The 20,007-nt window shown below is 38.0% G+C and overlaps 2 protein-coding genes across 5 annotated transcripts in view; both read left to right on the top strand.

Annotated features, from left to right (window-relative positions):
* Positions 1 to 12,567, top strand: part of flna (filamin A, alpha (actin binding protein 280)) — a 40,242-nt gene extending 27,675 nt beyond the window's left edge. The window contains exons 29-47 of one of the 4 annotated variants that reach the window (XM_084427445.1): positions 1,046 to 1,069; positions 1,983 to 2,230; positions 4,264 to 4,350; positions 5,910 to 6,009; positions 6,089 to 6,229; positions 6,416 to 6,544; positions 6,784 to 6,957; positions 7,053 to 7,214; positions 7,308 to 7,511; positions 7,630 to 7,782; positions 7,886 to 8,008; positions 8,108 to 8,374; positions 8,687 to 8,824; positions 8,936 to 9,051; positions 9,978 to 10,110; positions 10,322 to 10,498; positions 10,593 to 10,811; positions 11,119 to 11,322; positions 11,445 to 12,567. In XM_084427445.1, the coding sequence (XP_084283571.1) occupies positions 1,046 to 1,069; positions 1,983 to 2,230; positions 4,264 to 4,350; positions 5,910 to 6,009; positions 6,089 to 6,229; positions 6,416 to 6,544; positions 6,784 to 6,957; positions 7,053 to 7,214; positions 7,308 to 7,511; positions 7,630 to 7,782; positions 7,886 to 8,008; positions 8,108 to 8,374; positions 8,687 to 8,824; positions 8,936 to 9,051; positions 9,978 to 10,110; positions 10,322 to 10,498; positions 10,593 to 10,811; positions 11,119 to 11,322; positions 11,445 to 11,629 (2,984 nt within the window). In that variant the 3' untranslated portion in view covers positions 11,630 to 12,567. The remainder of the gene's footprint in view (positions 1 to 1,045; positions 1,070 to 1,982; positions 2,231 to 4,263; positions 4,351 to 5,909; positions 6,010 to 6,088; positions 6,230 to 6,415; positions 6,545 to 6,783; positions 6,958 to 7,052; positions 7,215 to 7,307; positions 7,512 to 7,629; positions 7,783 to 7,885; positions 8,009 to 8,107; positions 8,375 to 8,686; positions 8,825 to 8,935; positions 9,052 to 9,977; positions 10,111 to 10,321; positions 10,499 to 10,592; positions 10,812 to 11,118; positions 11,323 to 11,444) is intronic. The other 3 variants (XM_084427446.1, XM_084427447.1, XM_084427448.1) reach the window with 3 other exon arrangements.
* Positions 12,568 to 14,556: 1,989 nt separating this feature from the next.
* emd (emerin) lies at positions 14,557 to 16,577 on the top strand. Its single transcript, XM_084428767.1, has 8 exons — positions 14,557 to 14,665; positions 15,295 to 15,378; positions 15,491 to 15,586; positions 15,664 to 15,695; positions 15,787 to 15,821; positions 15,967 to 15,996; positions 16,094 to 16,159; positions 16,307 to 16,577. The coding sequence occupies exons 2-8, from the start codon at positions 15,297 to 15,299 to the stop codon at positions 16,527 to 16,529; spliced, it is 564 nt and encodes a 187-aa protein (XP_084284893.1). The 5' UTR covers positions 14,557 to 14,665; positions 15,295 to 15,296; the 3' UTR covers positions 16,530 to 16,577.
* The last annotated feature ends 3,430 nt before the right edge of the window (positions 16,578 to 20,007 follow it).

Genomic DNA, 20,007 nt, shown 5'->3' with positions numbered 1-20,007 from the left:
AAAAAAAACGCTGAAACATGTATCTGTATCATGAGCTGCTTACAGTGCCATGCTTCACTCTGAAACTGGCAACACATTGTTTGCAAACTGCCAAAGTAAAAGCATAATGGTTTAACATTTAAAAATGAAGTTGTAAATATTAGTATTGTAACTTTACAATTGTAATTGAAAATTATTTGTATCAAATGCTTTTTATTTTACTTGTTTAATGTCACACTGCAATTGTATTATTGCAATGTATGTTGTGTATTTTAGTTTAATAATAATCACAATAAGAATCATTTATAATTTTGTAGTCATATTGAATGGGTCACAAACAGTGGGAATTTGGCCTAAGCTCTGTTCACTTTATGGTTACTGAAAGAGGTATAATCCTCACAAGAACCAACTTAAACGTAAGTGTGAACATCCAAGGTTTTAACGTTTTTCCCAAATTGTTCAACCATGAAAGCATGGTTCTTGCTCGAAAGTTTCAGCTTTTTGACATTTTCGTTTTCTATGCAGACACTCACCAACCAAATCACACTAATCATTCTAAAAGATTAAATCTTTCCAATTACAGGAATTTCTAATTATTTTTTTTCATATTGCAATATGTATTTTATGCAAAGTGAGCCAGACTGCCAAACAGAGAGGGCAAATGTGCCTCTTTATTTACCCATTTCTGGTGTCTTAAGATAGTCTGCCAGTATACACACTTGATCAGAATAATCCTGTGGTTTGGGAGTCACTGGAAACTAAATGTTTTGATGACCCTCCACTGTGTTGTTTGAGCCTTTTTTTTTGTCTAATCTGAAACCTAATGTTTAGGCTGGTTTTCACAAGGGAAAGTGTTTTTTGTTCTTTTGTATAAAAGTGTAAAGTTTCTGTGTACTTCTCCCATCTTCATCCCCCACCCAGACACACACACACACCTCCTGTGCAGCGCTGCTCACATTCCCATCACTTCATTCCCTACCTCTATTTTATCTCTTGCACACATTTTGTTGTATTTTGCCCTGATTGTTACTTTTTCACTTTTTCTTGCTCTGCTTCACGGTCTCAGTCTCAATTGGAGGTCACGGTTTGGGTAAGCGCTTTGAATAATGCTCTAGTCTTATAGTTTGGTCCTGCATGCAAAATTGCATTGTATTTGATACTAAAGGGCTTATATTTTTTGCCGTCCTATCCACTACTTTAGCTAAGACATGTAGGTTATCTTGCATTATCTTGCAGTACAATAGTGAATTAGTTGTCGACTGCAGGTAACTAATCACTAACTTCTTGTATCAGGTCTTCAATATGCCTGTATGATGGAATGTACAAGTACTGATATATAATTTATTTATTTTTTTCTCTCTCAGCTTTTCTCATTTTTGTATTACATTAGTACTCTGGAAATTGAGGCAATGGAAAACAGGATAGTGGATCCATCTTTTTATAGTCACAGAGGAGGAAAAGATGTCTAGATCAGTGATTCTCAACCTTTTTTACTCAAAAGCCTCCATTTACCCAACACATTATTTGAAGACAAAGATATTTTCTGTATTTATGCTATAATTGACAGATTTTTTTTTTTCAAACTTTTTGATTAACAGAAATATTGATTATTTTAAATTATCCATGGTTAATTTTGTGATTCAAGAACTGTATATTAATCCATTAAAAGCAATACTTAAAGTAAAATAAAATATTTTAGTTAACAACTTGATTGTTTTTAAGCATTTCAATTTTATATATTAAAATAATCAATCTATTAATTTAAAAACGTTTAGAATAAAGTAATCCTGTGGCCCCCTTGGAAGATTCCTGGGACCCCCTGGTTGAGAACCACTGGTGTTGATGGATCCTACTTTTCTTAAGCCATCTGTTGCTTTGACGTTCTAGATATTTTGCATCCAGTGCATGGTGGAATGGAACTATGGAGGGATGGGTACTAAACTCCCTAATAACAAAACATCTGCCTGCATATTCCTGTTACTAAACCTCTCTGTATTCTGTAGGAGCTGGTGTTGGTCCAACTATTCAGATCGGAGAGCAGACTGTCATCACTGTGGATGCAAAGGCCGCTGGGAAGGGCAAGGTGACATGCACAGTGTGCACTCCAGATGGAGGCGAGGTGGATGTGGACGTAGTTGAAAATGAAGATGGAACATTTGACATCTTCTACACAGCACCCCAGCCTGGGAAATACGTCATCTGTGTGCGCTTCGGTGGAGAGCACATCCCCAACAGCCCCTTCCAAGTCACGGTACATATATGCCATATAGATCCTGTATTCATGTGGATCACAGTATATTCATTCAAACGGTGGACAAACTCTTACAGGCAGCCTTTCCAGTGGGATTGTGCATTAAATATACACTGTGAACCTTTAGTGCAAAACCATCATTACAGTGTGAAGGAAATCGTAGCTTATTGTTGCAATTACACTGTGGTAAGCATCAACATGCAATTTAAGGGATTAGTTCACCCCAAAATTAAAATTTTCATCCACATGTTATTCCAAAACCATATTATTTCTTTCTTCCATGAAACACAAATGTAGACCCTTAGATTAATGTTATAGGTGCTCTGTTGTGGGGATTGGAGCTGTCAAGTTTAAAAAAAAAAAAAGGACATAGCAGGATCAAAAACACCTAAACTACCATAAAAATATAATTAGTAACTCTGTGATGAACAGAAGAAAAAGGGCACATAAGCTCTCACATGGCTGCAGATGGAAATTTAAATGTAGTTTGATAATTCCCCCCCCTAGTTAGTTGTTAACTGCTGTGACTAGATTATTAGTCTCCTCAGTGAACTAAAGAACTGAACAAGTTTGAATCATAAACAAATGTTTGACCAGTTATGTGAACTCAATTGGTTTATTGAAGAAAAAGAACCCGTTTCAAAAGAACAATGCTATGAATCAGATTCTGGTAGTTTCCCCATGTTTCTAGGGCAGTGGTTCTCAACCTTTTTGACTTTTTAAACTATTTTAAATTAAGTTATTAAATTTTGCTTTCATGCAATGCGTTCATAGCATATTTGAACACGTATAGCGTGTTTTAGCAAAATGCTAGCATTTTTAGCATGTAGCATATTTTAGGATGTTAGTAGGTGTTGTTAACATGTTTTAGTGCGTTGCTAGGCTTATGTATGGATATTTGAGTTTGAATTTGCTTAAATTAGATTTTTTGTCTCTGCTCATTTGAATATTCCATCAATGTTAGTCTGATTTTGTGGAGTAAGTGTAAGTCTGATTAGTTAGAAAATGTATTGGTGGTTGAGTTTGGTGGTCATATCTGGAAAGAATTAGGCTGTATTAATGTTAGAAATTTTGGTCTCAGAAGAAGGCCATGTTCACACAGCAGCAGAATACAGTTGTCAGTCCTGGATTTGAGTCCTTAACACTGCTACCTACGTTCACACACATTTTGAATATTAATGGGAGTGACAACCTCCATTCCATAACCAAAATCACACCCATAAATTGAGGATTTGTAACTGCAATTTTGGCAAAGTCCTGCTCTGCTGTGAACACAGACAACTAGTTATCCAGTACGGTTATCAGGTCATATAGTGCGAAAGAGCCGCTCTACTCCTATAACTGCGGCTCTGTAAGCTCTGCTCATTCATCGCAGTGTCATCTGAAGGTTTTAGATGCAGTCCACCGGAGCTGCTCCCAACACATTTGTGGTATGTGCACGACTTACGATAAAAGCTGTTTTCGTATGATTTTCGATCTGACAGAAGAACTTGTGCCTCAACTGGGCTTTTATCGTTTCAAATGTGTAATATTTAAGAAATTAGTAATCAAAGAAGTCTACATAATTAAAAGGACTTCTGTTGTACGTTCATATGTGCGGTACTCAAGCTATGTGAACAGGACCTGTAAGTAAATGTATTCGTCAGTCTAATAATAATGAGCTTAAATGGTAGATCAGTATGTTCTACTAAGTTATTGAGGGGAAAAATAATGTGGTTACATCTTTGTGTGTTGTTTTAGCCTTTTAATTAAGTTTTATTTATTTTATCCTGGGAGTTTGCTGTTGTGATCCACTGTGCTAGGGCAAATACTAAGACGCTTACATTTTGGCCAGTTCCTCAGACAAAACTAGTGGTTTTGGAAAAATATGAGGGTGAAGAAATTACACCATTTTGGGATGAACTATGGTTTTGAAATGTCAAGAATCTTAATCCTAAATTTCTTTAAGTGGCTTCCTGGTTGAGCAGCTTTGAACCAGAGATGGTGGTTGTAATTGGAGGGATTTCATCTTTGATTCTGTTGCCCTGTCTCAGGCTTTGGAAGGTGACTCCCCTGACCAACTAATGCAGCAGACCCAGAACCCGCAGTACGCCTACGCGCCCAACATGGGCCAGCCATGGGTACTGACACGCCCCTCTTTCCTCCCGTCTCAATTTCCTGCTCTGCTACTGACGAGTCACCAATCAGTCCTACGTCCTTCCCCCTTTTCACCCACCTGTTTTTCTCTTCCTCTAGGTTTAGGGTTTATTTCATCTTATTTCCCATGATTCTTCCTTCATGTGGACTCAATACATTTTTTTTTATTGTTTTATAGAATGACAGCCATTTTGGAAAGCAATAAATGTGGGCAATCTACATTTGAACAAAATGGCTGGTTGTTGCAAAGCTTATGCTTTTTGTTTGACACCGTCATTCTTTTGTGTTGGCATTTAGATGTTGTTTTTGTGTGTGGTACATCATTGTTGGTCACATTGCCACATGTCTGCTTGGCTTTTTCTCCACCCACTTCTCCAGATTGGTCAATCACTGACTGATCCTGCCATTCATTTCTCATTAGAATGTCATTCTCTCTCACAGTGTTGGTGGCTGCATCATCATCCACGTCATCATCTCCATTGTTGTTTTTATTTATCTTATTTAGTTTTTTAGGGTTCTGTTGTCATGTCTGCTGTTTGTGCTCTTCATTTCCATTCATTATATGTACAAAATGTGTTTTCCTGACACCAAAATCAATATACACTACAGTTTGGGGGTCATTAAGATTATTATTATTTTATATATATATATATATATATATATATATATATATATATATATATATATATATATATATATATATATATATATATATATATATATATATATATATATATATATATATATATATATATATATATATATATATATATATATATATATATATATATATATATATATATATATATATAATTTTTTTTATTTTTCTTATTCACAAAGGTCATTTACAACTTTAAATTGTTCAAGCGCCAGTATGCATTTATAATGTTCCCAAAGGTTTCTATTTCAAATAAATGCTATTCATGGACTCTTTATTCCTGATTTATTTTTATTTATTTATTACTTTATTTTTTTATAACTATTTTCATAAAAATAATATATATGTAGTTATAATATAATATATATGTAGTTTTTTTTTTTGTTTTTTTTTAAGCACCAAATCTGCATATTAAAATGATTTTTGAGAGTAATTGTTCTGAAAATTCAGCTTTGCCACCACAGCAATTCATTACATTATAAAATACTTTAAAATATAAAAGCATTCTAAATTATATTTCACAATATTACTGCTTTTAGATAGAATGAATGCACTTCTTTCAAAAACATAATCTTAATGACCCCAAACTTTTTCAGCCATAATTTGATTCTTAGGATGACAGTTGAATATTGTTGTTTGTCTGCTGAACTATTTTTATTTTTTTATTTTTCTATCTCAAGTACTCATTACCAAGTAAAATGCATTAAAAATACAGTGGAATAAAAATGTATATTGAACAAACTAAGCAATTTGTAAATTCAGATTACAGAAACCTCAGAAACGAACACTTTAGCTTTAGGTCTTCAGGTTCTGATTGGCATCTGAGTTCAGTGTCCATCTTATGGTTAGTTTTAATCTGTCTGATTTTCCTCTCCTTCCTCCCAGGCTACAGACAGACAACTGGGTATGAATGGACTGGACGTAGCTGGGCTGAGACCCTTCGACTTGGTCATTCCTTTCACTATCCAGAAGGGAGAAATTACAGGTACTGTACACTGCAAATCCGTCAAACAGAAATGTCCTGATTTGAATTAGAAGATTCTCATGTACCCAATGCATCACAGGTGATGTAAGAATGCCTTCTGGAAAAGTGGCCAAGCCTGATATAACCGACAACAAGGATGGCACAGTCACAGTGAAATACTCCCCAACTGAGGCTGGCCTGCATGAGATGGACATCAAATATGATGGAATACATATCCCAGGTAAAAAAAGGTACAGGTACTTGTTCACTTGTTTCATTCTCTAGCCATTCATACAAGTTGACAAGAGAATGAAACAAATGACCATGAAACAAATGAGGACATTCTTTAAAAAAGCTTTTGCCTTAATGGTTAATGAATATAGATGTTCTTTATTATGAATTCTTTGGCCCTCTTCTGCCCTCTTAGGAAGTCCACTGCAGTTTTATGTGGATTATGTCAACAGCGGTCACGTGACTGCCTTTGGTCCTGGTCTAATTCATGGCATGGTCAATAAGCCTGCAGTCTTCACTGTCAACACCAAGGACGCTGGAGAGGGTATAGACACTCATATCTTGATTGGATCGCATATTGCATGACTACTTTAGCTTTTTAATAATAATAATAATACTAATGTTTATCCTTATTTATTTTCCCTATTTATTTAAAATATCCTAAATGAATGGCTTAAGCACTAGATGCATATAGTGAGTAATGCCTCAGACAACTTCAAATGCTATCATTTGAACGGTCCACAATGAAAAGCTGATTTATGATTTTTGTTGTGTATTCATTAGGAGGTCTGTCTCTGGCCATTGAAGGGCCGTCAAAGGCAGACATCAGCTGCACTGATAATCAAGATGGTACCTGCTCGGTGTCTTACCTCCCTGTTCTTCCTGGAGACTACAACATCATTGTCAAGTACAACGACAAGCACATTCCCGGCAGCCCTTTCATGGCCAAGATCACAGGTGCTTTAAATGCTGCTTTGATATTTAGAGGGGGTAAAAAGTCCATTCATGTCCATTGTTTGTAGTGGTGTCATCAACTCTGTGTCTGTCCACAGGCGATGACTCGATGCGCATGTCTCATCTGAAGGTGGGTTCAGCTGCTGACATCCCTCTAGACATCGGTGAGCTGGATCTCAGTCAGCTGACTGCGTCTCTCACCACCCCCTCTGGACGGGAAGAGCCGTGCCTGCTCAAAATGCTCAGGAATGGGCATGTGGGTAAGTGTTACAAAGTGACTATGTAGAATGAGAGGTCATGTTCACAAGTGTGAAGTCAGCAGTTGTGCTAATCTCAGCCCTCCTGTTTCAAAGGTATCTCATTTGTGCCGAAGGAAATTGGCGAGCATCTTGTTAACATTAAGAAAAATGGACGTCATATTCCTAGTAGCCCCATTTCAGTCATGATCAGCCAATCAGAGATCGGTGATGCCAGCCGTGTGCGTGTAACTGGTCAAGGCCTAAGTGAAGCCCGTACCTTTGAGCCTGCAGAATTTATCATTGACACCAGAGATGCAGGTGAATAAAATGTTTAAAAGCAAAAATTAGTGAATCACTTTAATTCTTTTTATTTTGTATCGGTTTATATTTTTCGTATTTGTTTATTATACTTTTTTATTTTTATTTTTATCTTTAGGTTATGGAGGACTCAGTTTGTCTATTGAGGGACCCAGTAAGGTGGATATCAACACTGAAGATCAGGAAGATGGCACCTGCAAAATCACATATTGCCCCACAGAACCAGGAAATTACATAATTAACATCAAATTTGCAGACCAACATGTTCCAGGTACTAGCAGTGCTATATTTTCAGAATGCTGGATTTATTTGGTCATTTATTGCTGTGTGATTAGACACGCTGTTTAACTTTACCCATTATGTTTCTCCTGCAGGAAGTGCTTTTACCGTGAAAGTGACAGGAGAGGGTCGGATGAAGGAGAGCATCACCCGCAGAAGAAGAGCTGCGTCTGTGGCCAATGTTGGCAGCCAGTGCGACCTCAGTTTGAAGATCCCTGGTACGACTTGTGGGAAAAATAACATGAACATAATCATTATTAAAAATCCCCTCCTCTAATGCACCTACATTTGTTGCCCTCTGTACTTTTTGCCCACAGAGATCAGCATCGCAGACATGACTGCTCAGGTGACCAGTCCATCTGGCAAAGTACACAAGGCCGAGATCATGGAGGGAGAAAACAACACGTACTGCATTCGCTTCGTGCCCACGGAGATGGGTGTGCACACAGTCAGTGTGAAGTATCAAGGTCAACATGTCCCCGGATCGCCCTTCCAGTTCACCGTGGGTCCTCTTGGAGAGGGAGGCGCCCATAAGGTCCGTGCTGGAGGGCCAGGATTAGAGAGAGCAGAAGCGGGTGTACCAGGTATGATTTGACCAGTACATCCAATTAGTTTTAGTGCTTAAAGATGCGGACAAAAAAGGTCAATAGTGTAGCGATAAAGTAGTAAAGCATAACTCACACAGAAGTAACTTTTGAACAAAGCAGTTTTCTGTTGGTCAGCGTGGTGAATTCGTTGACACCTTGATGAATATGCATCTGGAAATATTTTGCCTTTATGCAAAAATCCAGATCATTTGGCGACCTGTTGAAAATAATGGATTTTGCACATGAAAATTCACCAAACCACAGTAAATGTGACTGCAGTTTAATCCCTCATATTTTCCTCATGTACAGCGGAATTCAGCATTTGGACCCGTGAAGCAGGAGCTGGTGGTCTGTCCATCGCAGTGGAGGGACCCAGTAAGGCAGAGATTGCTTTTGAAGACCGCAAGGATGGATCCAGCGGTGTCTCCTACATTGTCCAGGAGCCTGGTGAGGCTTTTGTTCTGGACTCGCACTATATACAACTCATTTACACTTTAGGAAGTTTATCCTCATGGTAAGTTGTAAGTGTCGAAGCTGACTGGTCTCCATCTGTTTCAGGTGACTACGAAGTGTCCATCAGGTTCAATGATGAGCACATCCCTGACAGTCCATTTGTGGTGCCCGTGGCCTCTCCATCTGACGATGCCCGCCGTCTCACTGTTGCCAGTCTTCAGGTGAGGCTTCGAGAAAGACAGACATTTGTCCACCCAAAACAACTCCAAGTCAACCCTTGGCACAGCAGCTGCAATGAAATTGAAAACAGTAACCATGACATGAAACAAAGTTTGTTTTGTTGTAATGTGAGGTATCAAGTACAAACAGAAAAGGAGAGGTAATTGTCATACTGTACCACATGCTCTCACATACATGCACACATTTTGGTAGCTGCGTATGTTAAATGGGTAGATCTTTTACTGCGTCTGGAAAACCTTTAAATTGATAATATTAAAACTAGGGATGCACCGAAATGTCAGCCGCTGAAAAAGGGTATTTTCGTTTTTTGGTCAAAAGCGGAAAAAAAGCCGAAAATATATGCTCACTCTCGAGCAGCATATTTTGTAACTTTGTGAGCAGCTCCGCTTCTGAAGATGCACAACTTCGAAGCGACTCTGGCTGAGCAGGTAAGAATTTTAGGTTTCGGCCCAGAATTTTTATTTCAGTGCATCCCTATTTGAAACTCAAAAGGTTGCATGCACCATTCACACCAAACCATTGCTGCTGTGTTCAAGGGGTGTGCTGGGGTTTCTGGGATACTGAAGGACTGTTTGTATTTCTCGTGCCTTGTCCTAAAGGCTCCCAACAGCCCTACCTTCAACATGGATGAAAGTGATAGGCTAAAGGGTTAAAGAGGGCAAAAGAGGCTTGTTTGTCTTTCTGTTCTTTGACATTGAACTACTTAATTGTGTGTATTGCTGGGGTGGAGGGCTTTCATTTCTTGGTGTCTCAAAGCCTCTCTCTTTAACCCTGTTAGCTTGAAGGTAAGAGGATGTAGAGTCCTATTAGGTGAAGAGCTGTTGCATATTTGAACGTGTTGTTGAACACCAGACTTTTGCACAGTTTTTGATCCTGTGTTGAGTGTGGCAGTGTCATGTTAATGCAGGAGTCCGGGTTAAAGGTGAACCAGCCAGCCTCTTTTGCTGTGAGCCTAAACGGGGCGAAGGGAGCCATTGATGCCAAAGTTCACAGTCCATCCGGAGCGCTTGAAGAGTGCTGTGTCACAGAGATCGATGAAGGTAACAATGGGTTGAAAGCTTTCTTGCACTGTAAAATGGTCCAAGAAAATCATTGAGGTATTTCCTTCTTTTGGGGAAATGAAGCACCCAGGAGAAAGATTAAGATGTAGACCATTTAACCAACATTAGTTTGATTGGCAAGAAGTTTTAGCAAAACTAGTTGTGATTTGACTGATCTTCAATTGGTTTCCTCTTATCATCTTTCTCACAGATAAGTATGCTGTGAGATTCATCCCCAGGGAGAATGGCCTGTACCTAATAGATGTGAAATTCAATGGTTCTCACATCCCTGGAAGCCCCTTCAAGATCCGTGTTGGTGAGACGGGCCAGGCTGGAGACCCAGGAATGGTGTCTGCTTATGGAGCTGGTCTGGAAGGAGGCAGCACTGGTATAAAGAGCTTAATATATCATGTACAATGTGATTCTATAGTTGTCAATGTGTGCAGCTGAACTAAACTGACCCCACACCATCACCTCTTCAGGATCGCCATGTGAATTCGTTGTGAACACAAGTTCAGCTGGCCCAGGTGCTTTGGCAGTGACCATCGATGGGCCTTCCAAGGTGAAGATGGACTGTCAGGAATGTCCAGAGGGCTACAAGGTCACCTACACCCCTATGGCCCCTGGAAACTACCTAATTTCTATCAAATATGGTGGACCATACCATATTGTTGGCAGCCCATTCAAAGCTAAAATTACAGGTAAGAAGAAATGCAATTAGGTTTGATTGCAGTGGAGCTATGTTTGTGTAGCTGTAATAAAAACAAAAACAATAATTTTTATTTAATACAATTTTATAATTTAAATTTGTGTGGTCTAGTTCATCAACTTAAAAATGAACAATTGGTTGATTGTACCATTAGTACCATGATAAAATGTTATTTTTATTATTAACTTATGAGAACTCATGTTGCATAGTTCTTGTCAACATCAATGTTTTATCATGATATCAAATTGGTGATGGTCAGAAACTTTAGTCGTGTGTAATTTTGAATGTGTCTTTTGCAGGCTCTCGATTGGTCAATAGCCACAGCATGCACGAGACTTCATCAGTTCTGGTTGACCCCGTGACCCGCAGTGTGACAACCAGTCAGCAGGCAGCGCCAGGATGGGCCAGCTCCGACGCCAGCCGTGTAGTTGCCAAGGGTCTGGGACTCAACAAGGGCTTCATAGGACAGAAGAACACTTTCAGTGTGGACTGTAGTAAAGCAGGTATGGGCCAGAAATATCTGGGGGTTTTTTTGTTGCTTTTGGGGGGATTATTTGCATCAAACATGCAGTCGGTTCCTATTAATTGCCAACATTTGACCATGTATTTCCTTATATCCCCACAGGGAGGAACATGCTCCTGGTTGGAGTGGACGGACCCAAAGTGCCCTGTGAGGAGATCTTGGTGAAACACTTGGGTAACCGTCTCTATAATGTGTCCTACCAGCTGAAGGAGAAAGGAGAGTACATCCTGGTGGTTAAATGGGGCGACGAGCACATCCCTGGGAGCCCGTATCACATCACTGTCTAATGGCCCTCCACAAAACATCCAACACGAGTCCTGCCAGCATCGAATACATGAACACTGAAAACTCTTTTGTCCTTTTTTCCTTTATATGATCCTCTCATCCAGTATTTTCCTGCATCACTATTCAGTTTTCAAACAAATGAGGGATTTAAAAGAAGCACCTTGTCACTGTATGCCAGTCATTTTTGGATCCTGTTACCTTTGCTGCATTCAGTAATCAATTAAAGCAGAGGGTCCTGGTGGCTTTTGCTCAGTGTTTGGTTTACACCAGTTTGTTACTGTTTGTCCCTAACACAGAGTAGCTGCTACTATGTTTTTGTCTGATTTAGAAGACTGCTGTTCCAGTTGTAACTGTACAGAGTACCCATTTCTAGTAGCAGGAGAAATCTAGATGTGATTCAGCCGCTTGTTTAACACAGATTTGTTTTCAGTAAACTTAGTCTATGGTTAAGCATCACTTCACCCAATGGTGTCACGTAGACTGAATAAACACTGTTGCCAAAGCTCTGTTTTACAGTATATTTTACAGTCTATAGAGCTGCATGTTTCCTCCATTTTACCATGGACATTTTTGAAAATGTCACTTAGATGCCCTTTAAAACACTGATTTGGGTGCCAAGTGATTTAGTAACACCAAAGGGAAATAACATGGCAGAATAAAGGTGATGGAGACACCACCTTAACACCATCACACCATCGTTTGTAACGAAAGGGAGATTGATGCATACTGCTTGTCGAGTTATTGTTGGTAATGCAAAACGCACTTGGAAGTCTTAACATTTGTGTGGCTAAACGTCACTTAATCGCTCTCACTTTGTCAGCTCTTTAGTCTTTTGTGCTCCAATGTCAATGTATAATCAGTATTCCAGAATTTAAAAAAAAAAGTTTGACTTACAGTATTTTGATACACAATAAAGTTGTCTTAACTATTTTTCTGTCAATTAAGTTTTCAGTTGTCTTTTATGTCTGTGTGTGTGCTTCTAAAGTTGCATCTTGAATTGATTCATCTTTCATCAGTGCAAGTTTGGTGATAACATTTAGTATGAGTGATGCATTTAAGGAAATGTAAATTATAATTGGGGATAGACTTAATGTGGAATGTACATGGTATTGATAAAAATGATTCATTTAATAGTTCACACCAAAAAAAGTCTAAAATATGAACAAAAAACGAACCGCCAATTAAAACGCATAATCAGTAGGCTACTGTCTCCTGAATCTTTTGAGCAACTTTAAATCAGGTTGACGCCTGTCGCTGGCATGCAGCTGAGTCAAGATACACAAGCAGAGCTGCTACTCTGTCCATATATGGTATGACAGGCCCAGTTTGAGGCCCCTTGTTTATTACTTAAGGTCCCTGTTGAGTTTGGTTTGTGGGGCCCAGAAAACATTTACCACCTAATGAAGGACCTATACTTTGATTTAAATAAATATGGCGAAAGGCTTATTTCTATACACTATTTGACTAATAATTTACACCGGTAGCTCTGCTCAAGCGGTTCTGGTTAAAGAAGAGAAAAGCTACCCGCCAGAGAAACCATGTAATATGTAACATCATGTTATCGCGGTCTGTCCATGCCAACGCGAAAACAAATACAAAATGGTTTGGGTTTCCTCCAACCTTCGAAACCTTCAGAGACATCTTTGAGTAGTGGCGAGGTCGCCGCTCAGCGGTAGAGAGCGGTACTGCAGGTCCGTGTCGTTCTGAGCCAGAAAGAATTTCTCTTTTGCTGAGCAAATTTCCAAAATGTTTAGTTGTTTTTCCCCCCTCATGGAATTGCAATGATTATGGACTGGAGAGTTCAAGCTCCAAAAAGGATTTTCAAATCCCCCAAAATTTATTAGAAGTGCACTATATAAGTCATCTGAAAACTGAAGTCATATGAAAACTAAACAGACTGAAATTTAGGTAGTTTTTCACAGAAAATCCTGACATCCTTCTAATTTCTGCTCACGATGTATAGAATGAAGTTACATGTATAATATTTAAATAATCTGTTCAGACGCTTCATGAATCAGACTGATCCAGTTCTCAAATTGACTCATTGATTATTCAGTTGCAGCACAGTAGAGGTAAATGTTCTTTTTTTTTTACTTTTTTTTTTTTGTCATACTACTACATTTATCTCTTGGGATGCTATAAAGATGCTCTGTCAAGTGTCAACCTAATACAAAGTAAATAGCCTATGTTCCAAAGTATACTTTACTCATTTGTTTTGGATTGAGTAGGCCCTACAGTGACAATTACAAATACCTTTCAAAGGTTTGGGGTCAGTAGCCAAAGTTTTTTTTTTTTTTTTTTTTTTTTTAATGTTCACCAAGGCTGCATTTATTTTTTTAACGTTAAAATAACTTTTATTATTATAATATTTTAAAATGTAGTGTAATTATTCATGTAATGGCAAAGCTGAATTTTCAGCATCATGACTTCAGTCACATCCTTCAGAAATCATTCTAATATGCTGATTTGCTGGTCAAGAAACATGAACTTATTAACTTGTAAACAGTTGTGCAGCTTAAAAACAGTATCATCAAGGTTGGTTTCCACAAAAAATATTAAAACTATTTGATGAAGGAAAGTTTAAAAGAGCATGAATTCATTTGAAACGGAAATCTTTTGTAACAATGTTAAAAGTATTTACTATCACATTTGATCCGTTTTAAATGCAGTCTTTGATGAATAATAAATATTCATTTCTTAAAAAAAAAAAAAAAAAAAAAAAAAACTTTAGACGGTATATGGCTATACGTAGCGAATACTGTCCATACACGTGTTAGTTTTGCAAATATATATATATATATTTTTACAATACTTGCTATTTTTCAGATTATAGTAATGTCAAAGTCTGTATACATTAAATATAACTGCCTTTACTGGAAAACAACCGTGTGAGAGTCAATTTAATGGCTTCGCACAACATTTTACCTACAGTGATAAAAGTTTGAACACGCCTAGTAAAGGAAGTAAATGTGTCTCCTCCTCTAGCGCGACACGCCCAGCTCAGGAAAGCGCCTTTTTACCTCCTGGAATCGTTTAAGGTAAATTAATTATGACAAAAGAGTATTTTTAAACATAAAAATGTATATATATATATGCAAGAAAATACACGAAGCTATTGCTATTTCGAAGCTATGGCTTGCCCTTCTATCATGAGTCATGCTAATCGCGTAGTTGAAGTTGTCAGTGGTTTCGCTTGCGAGCTCGAGCCCGAGAAATCCATTTTCAATCCTTTTGTTCGCTTTAAAAACGCGTTTGGAGTCGTTTTCTCCCAAATGCTTCTGCTGTAATGTCTTTTAATCTAACAGAAGATTACATTTTCGCTTAGTCTTTGCCTAGGGAATATATTTTGTTCATAGCACCTTTCATAGTTTACAGCTGTTGCGATTTGCACATGTGTATCATCCAGATGTTGTTGTAGTCTCAGACTGAAGTACCTTTTTTATTTTTGTGCAGTGCTCAAGAATATCTCATATCTCTGTGAGATATCGTTTTTTATTATTTCAGACTCTCTTTGGGGATAAAATAAACTTACTTTTATGTTACATTTCTCTGTCAAGTAGGCCTACTAGTTACCTAACTTACATACTTAATTATTATGAGTAATCTCAGTTCTCTATTGATTTAAAAAATAAAATAATTCTAAACCATAACATGTATGTTGTTGCAGATATGTCGACATTAAGTGGAAAATCTGATAAGGAGATCAGTCAGCTGTTGGATGAATATGGCATTAAACATGGGCCCATAGTAGGTATGTGTTGTATTTATAAGATCAGGGAAGTATGTTAAATTATGTTAAAAAATGTTTGTCAATAAATCTGGCAAAAGTTGTGATGTGATTTGGTGGTGGTTTTGTTTTGCAGAATCCACACGGAAACTCTATGAAAAGAAACTGAAAGAGGCTATGACCAAAAACACTAAGCCTTCCTCGTCTGACAAGACATACTACAGAGAAGAACGTAAGAGACGAGCTTTGATATCAACCATGTATTACGTTGCAGAATTACACTTGTAAAATTAGATTTTGTTTTCATAGAGGATGAAGTGGAATATGTTACCTATCAGCCCGTAAGTAAAAACTGAACTGAATTTGAAGGCTAACTGCTCTTATGTCATCAGACATGTAGTCTATTAATCAGACATTGTTCATATTTTGCAGCCTCAGCTGACAAGATACGATGGATTTGGTGATGTGTAAGTAGCTTTTTTTTAAATTATTGAATATGTTCAGCAGTAATCACTTAACAATTATAATGTCTATCAAATTGTCCTGCTGAGATTACAGGTAATATCCTTTTTGTATGCTTACAGTAATTGTATAAATGTGATCTCTCCCCAGCACAAGAAGGTCAAAGATCGCAGATGCAGAGTAAGTGAGATTCATGTATTTATTTTGGTCTCAACTGAAGTTTAAAAGTGGTTGCATCCTCTTAAATGCTAACTGGATATATGCTCTCTCTCCACAGCATAAGGAGGTCAAAGTTTACTGATTTTAGAGATGATGATGATGATGATGTACGCCATACCAATGAGTGAGTTTTTGTTTTAATAATATTGTTTTTATTATTTATTTTCTTCTTCTCTTAAAATATGCTTGACTTTAATGTTGTACTGTAATGTTAATATTCCTGTAACCTCACTGAAAAATAAATGAAGTGTCCTTTCTGCCTATTTTGAAGGCCCGTTATCAGCCCAACTCGAACAACCTATCAGAGTTCTTCTCGCCCAGGCCCATCAGTCTCCAAATCCGTCCAGCGTGGTGCCAGTCCAGAGACCAGCAGACCTGGAGGTGTGCCGGTGTGGCTGCGTGTCTTGGTGTTTCTTATCATTGCTGTGTTTCTTTATTATGTGTACACGTGTATGGAGCCTGCAGAAGAGACTCCCTTTAAAAACATTCAGTAGAGGAGCAGTGAGATGTTTTAAATATGTTCATCAGCCCCAACTAAAACTGATTCAGTAGAAGAACAACCAGAAATATAGCTTGTAATATAATCTGTAAGAACAGATTGTGAGAGGTTTAATACCAGTTATTGTTCAACCATGAACTTGTGCATTATGTGTAGTTTTATTCAAATATTTGCCCTGCTTTTTTATAAACAAAAAGGAACAGATGTGGAAGTCTGACCAAATAAAGAAAATTCCGAATTTTTATGATAATTGGGGCATTTAAGTGTCTTTAAAGCTAATTTTCTTATACATTGAATGTAAAATCCTTATGCCGTGGCAATATATTTAAGGCCTGTGTTTATAGCACATTCTGTAAAGCACTAATTGGTATGCTGTTTCTAATGAATTCTGGTGTGCTGCATTTAAAGCTGAGCATTTTTAAGCATATACTACACAAGGTTAGGCTATTTTGTGAATAATAGTTACAGCTAAAGGTTATTGTGGCACAATGCAACACAACCGCTTCAGTCAAGACTATATTCACAATATAGTAAAGCAGGGTTCACCAATCTCGGTCCTGGAGGGCCGCTGTCCTGCAGAGTTTAGCTCCAACCCCAATTAAACACACCTGAACCAGCTAATCAAGGTCTCACTAGGCATACTAGAAACTTTCAAACAGGTGTGTTGGAGCTGGTTGGAGCTAAACACTGCAGGGACAGCGGCCCTCCAGGACCGAGATTGGTGAACCCTGTAGTAAAGCCTTGAATGCCTATTACTATTGTTATAAAGTCTTTAATTACTAAGGATATAAATTGCATAATTTCTTTTATTAAACAGATTTATAAGTGTTATCCCTCTGCTAGACAGTATTGTCCCTGACATGTTAACACTACATAACATTCAAAACAAAAGCATAAGCAAAAAACATACTGGTAGTGTACCCAAAAAATGATTTGGACAACTTAAGCCACACATACAATACAGTATACACAGATGAGCCAAAACATTATGACTATCTGGCACCAAGGCATTACCAGCAGATCCTTCAAGCCCAGTAACTTGCGAAGTGGAGCCGCCATAGATCGAACTTGTTAGTCCAGCACATCCCACAGATGCTCAGTTGGATTGAGAACTGGGGAATTTGGAGGTCAGGGCAACACCTTAACCTCTTCATTATGGTTTTCAAACCATTCCTGAACAATGTGTGCAGGGTGCATTATCCTGCTGAAAGAGGTCACTGGCATCAGGAATTACCATTGCCATTAAGTGGTGCACCTGGTTTACAGTGATGTTTAGGTAGTTGGCACATGTCAAATTTACATACACGGCCATCCACGTGATGCAAAAGAAAATGTGACTCATTGGACCAGTAAACCTTCCACGGGTTGTCCCTCCTCGGACCACTGTTGGTCGGTTCTCGCTACTGCTGACCAGGAGCAACCCACAAGACTTAAGACTGAGACACTGTGACCCAGTCGTCTGGTCAGAACAATTTGGCCCTTGTCAAAGTCTCGTGTCTTTATTTCTGCTGCATCCACATTGATTGCAAGGACTGTTTTTTCACTAATCATCTTATCTACTTAGAACATTGGAGCTTTTTAGGAAATTATCTACATTTTTTGCTTCCTGTATCTGGTCACAATGTTTTGGCTCATCAGTGTATGAATGTCATTGCATTGAATTGTCATTAGATAAATGTCATTAGATAATTCATGCTCAATTTGGAAAGTAATTGCACATACATAACATACAGTAGTTCCCTTATCGAGTCGGTCCCTCGACATTACGTATGGGGAAATCAATTTTCCTCAAAATGCTGAAGCAGTTTATCATTCAAAACTATTCAAACTTTATTTTTTGTAAAATGTTTGCTTGAAAGCTTGTGCTGTCTTTTAAAAATGCCACTTGGTTTGAAATTGTTCTGCTTTTTATTTCTTGACTGCTGTCAATAAAGTGAATAAAGTCACAAGTTTGTTACAAAACATCAGATTACATATGCTTTGTTAAATGAAAGTATGTAGATTTTTTTTTAAAAGAAAAGAAAAACCATGCAGAATGCAGAAATAAGATTAGGCTAGATTTTGATTAGTGAATGGAGGCAACTCGCAGGTTATCCTGAGTGCTAAAGGTTGTGTAAATACAATCACATGAGAGCAATCCTTGTGTATTATCTGGAGGGAGTGCAGTATCAGATGTGGTTTCTAAAACACAAAGAAGAGATGTAAAGTCAGTACAATTACAGTCTGTGCATTAATGTAAATAATAAAGTATAGATGTGCAGACTAAAATACTCAGGATTTTAAACTATATTCTATGCAAACATTACAATTTGACTCAAATTTCCTGCAGACTCTGTCAAACTGCATTTTCTAATGAGATTCTGCTCACCCTCCAGACTCAAATCCCAACACTGTGATGAAGATGTTGATGAGAACAGTAAAGAACACAAAAACAGTGGCCATATGTTCAGTCTCGGCTGTTTCTTAACATCATTCAGGTCATACTTGACTGAAGGAAACGACAAAACACATCAGTGTTGTGTCAGTGAAAGGAGATCAGAAAGCTTTCAAACAGACGCAAGTGTATACTAACCAATGAAGACGAGTAGGAGGCCAACAATGACCTGCAGTGAGATGGACAGTGAGATCAGAGCAATAAGAGGAATGTAGAAGCGGTGCTGAGGTCCTGAATGCAGAACTGTCTTCAGCTGAGAGGAGTTCGCCATCAGAAGAGCCACATCCAACATGCTCTGCGCTGCACTCTTCTTAGTAGCGTAATGATTCATGTTGAAGAGACGCTGTCCGTTCCCTGCGGCACGAGCCTGACAGGGAGTGAACATTACATTATAACATTCAGCAGCCTGTGTGTGCACTCAAGAACATGAAATTAGTCAGTAGATTAAAAGTAGCTAATGAGTGTAAGAAAAGTTAGAGCACAACTCCTGTGCAGAAAAACACTGAGAGCTTAAGCAAATAAGAAACCTCACACAGCACTGCTTGCTCACAGAATTAAAGGACCTTTTCCAACAGAAGTATGACCATCACTTAGGTGCCATTGGGATGTTGTCTTGTGGATGAAACCCTGACAAGTCTGCTTGCATGTAACAGAATATATATATGTATATTGAATACATTATCTCATGTAAAAAGTATATTAATGCCACTATAGAGCTGCTAGGTGTTAACTGCACTGTAAAATGCTTCTATACATATCAGTTACTCACCACTTGTTGATTCTCCATTGGCTTCGGGGTTTGTTTAGCAGCAGATGTGTTAAAAAGAAGCAGTCAAGATGCTCACAAACTAATCAGCTCAAGCTGAGAAGTGTTTTACTCTACAATTCCAGGCTCTCTCCAAAACATGCGCTTTTAAAGACTGAAAGACCCTCATCGGTCACTCTCACCAATGTGTGAACAGACAACGACTTTGAAACTGATTACTTCTACAGTTTACACATTAAAATGTAAAATATCTGTGAATAAAAATAAAAACAC

Source organism: Rutilus rutilus (genome assembly GCF_951802725.1).
Source record: "Rutilus rutilus genome assembly, chromosome: 13".
NCBI classification, from domain to species: Eukaryota; Metazoa; Chordata; class Actinopteri; order Cypriniformes; family Leuciscidae; genus Rutilus; species Rutilus rutilus.
Note: the sequence above shows the minus strand (reverse complement) of the source record. Positions and strands in the feature narration are given on the sequence as shown.

What these genes read in the sequence shown, in the direction of transcription:
- emd (XM_084428767.1), top strand. Translation starts at nt 15,297, where the DNA reads ATGTCGACATTAAGTGGAAAATCTGATAAGGAGATCAGTCAGCTGTTG. An exon ending in GACATACTACAGAGAAGAAC is followed by an intron (nt 15,587 to 15,663) that starts GTAAGAGACGAG and finishes TTGTTTTCATAG; the next exon opens with AGGATGAAGTGGAATATGTT. An exon ending in TACGATGGATTTGGTGATGT is followed by an intron (nt 15,822 to 15,966) that starts GTAAGTAGCTTT and finishes ATCTCTCCCCAG; the next exon opens with CACAAGAAGGTCAAAGATCG.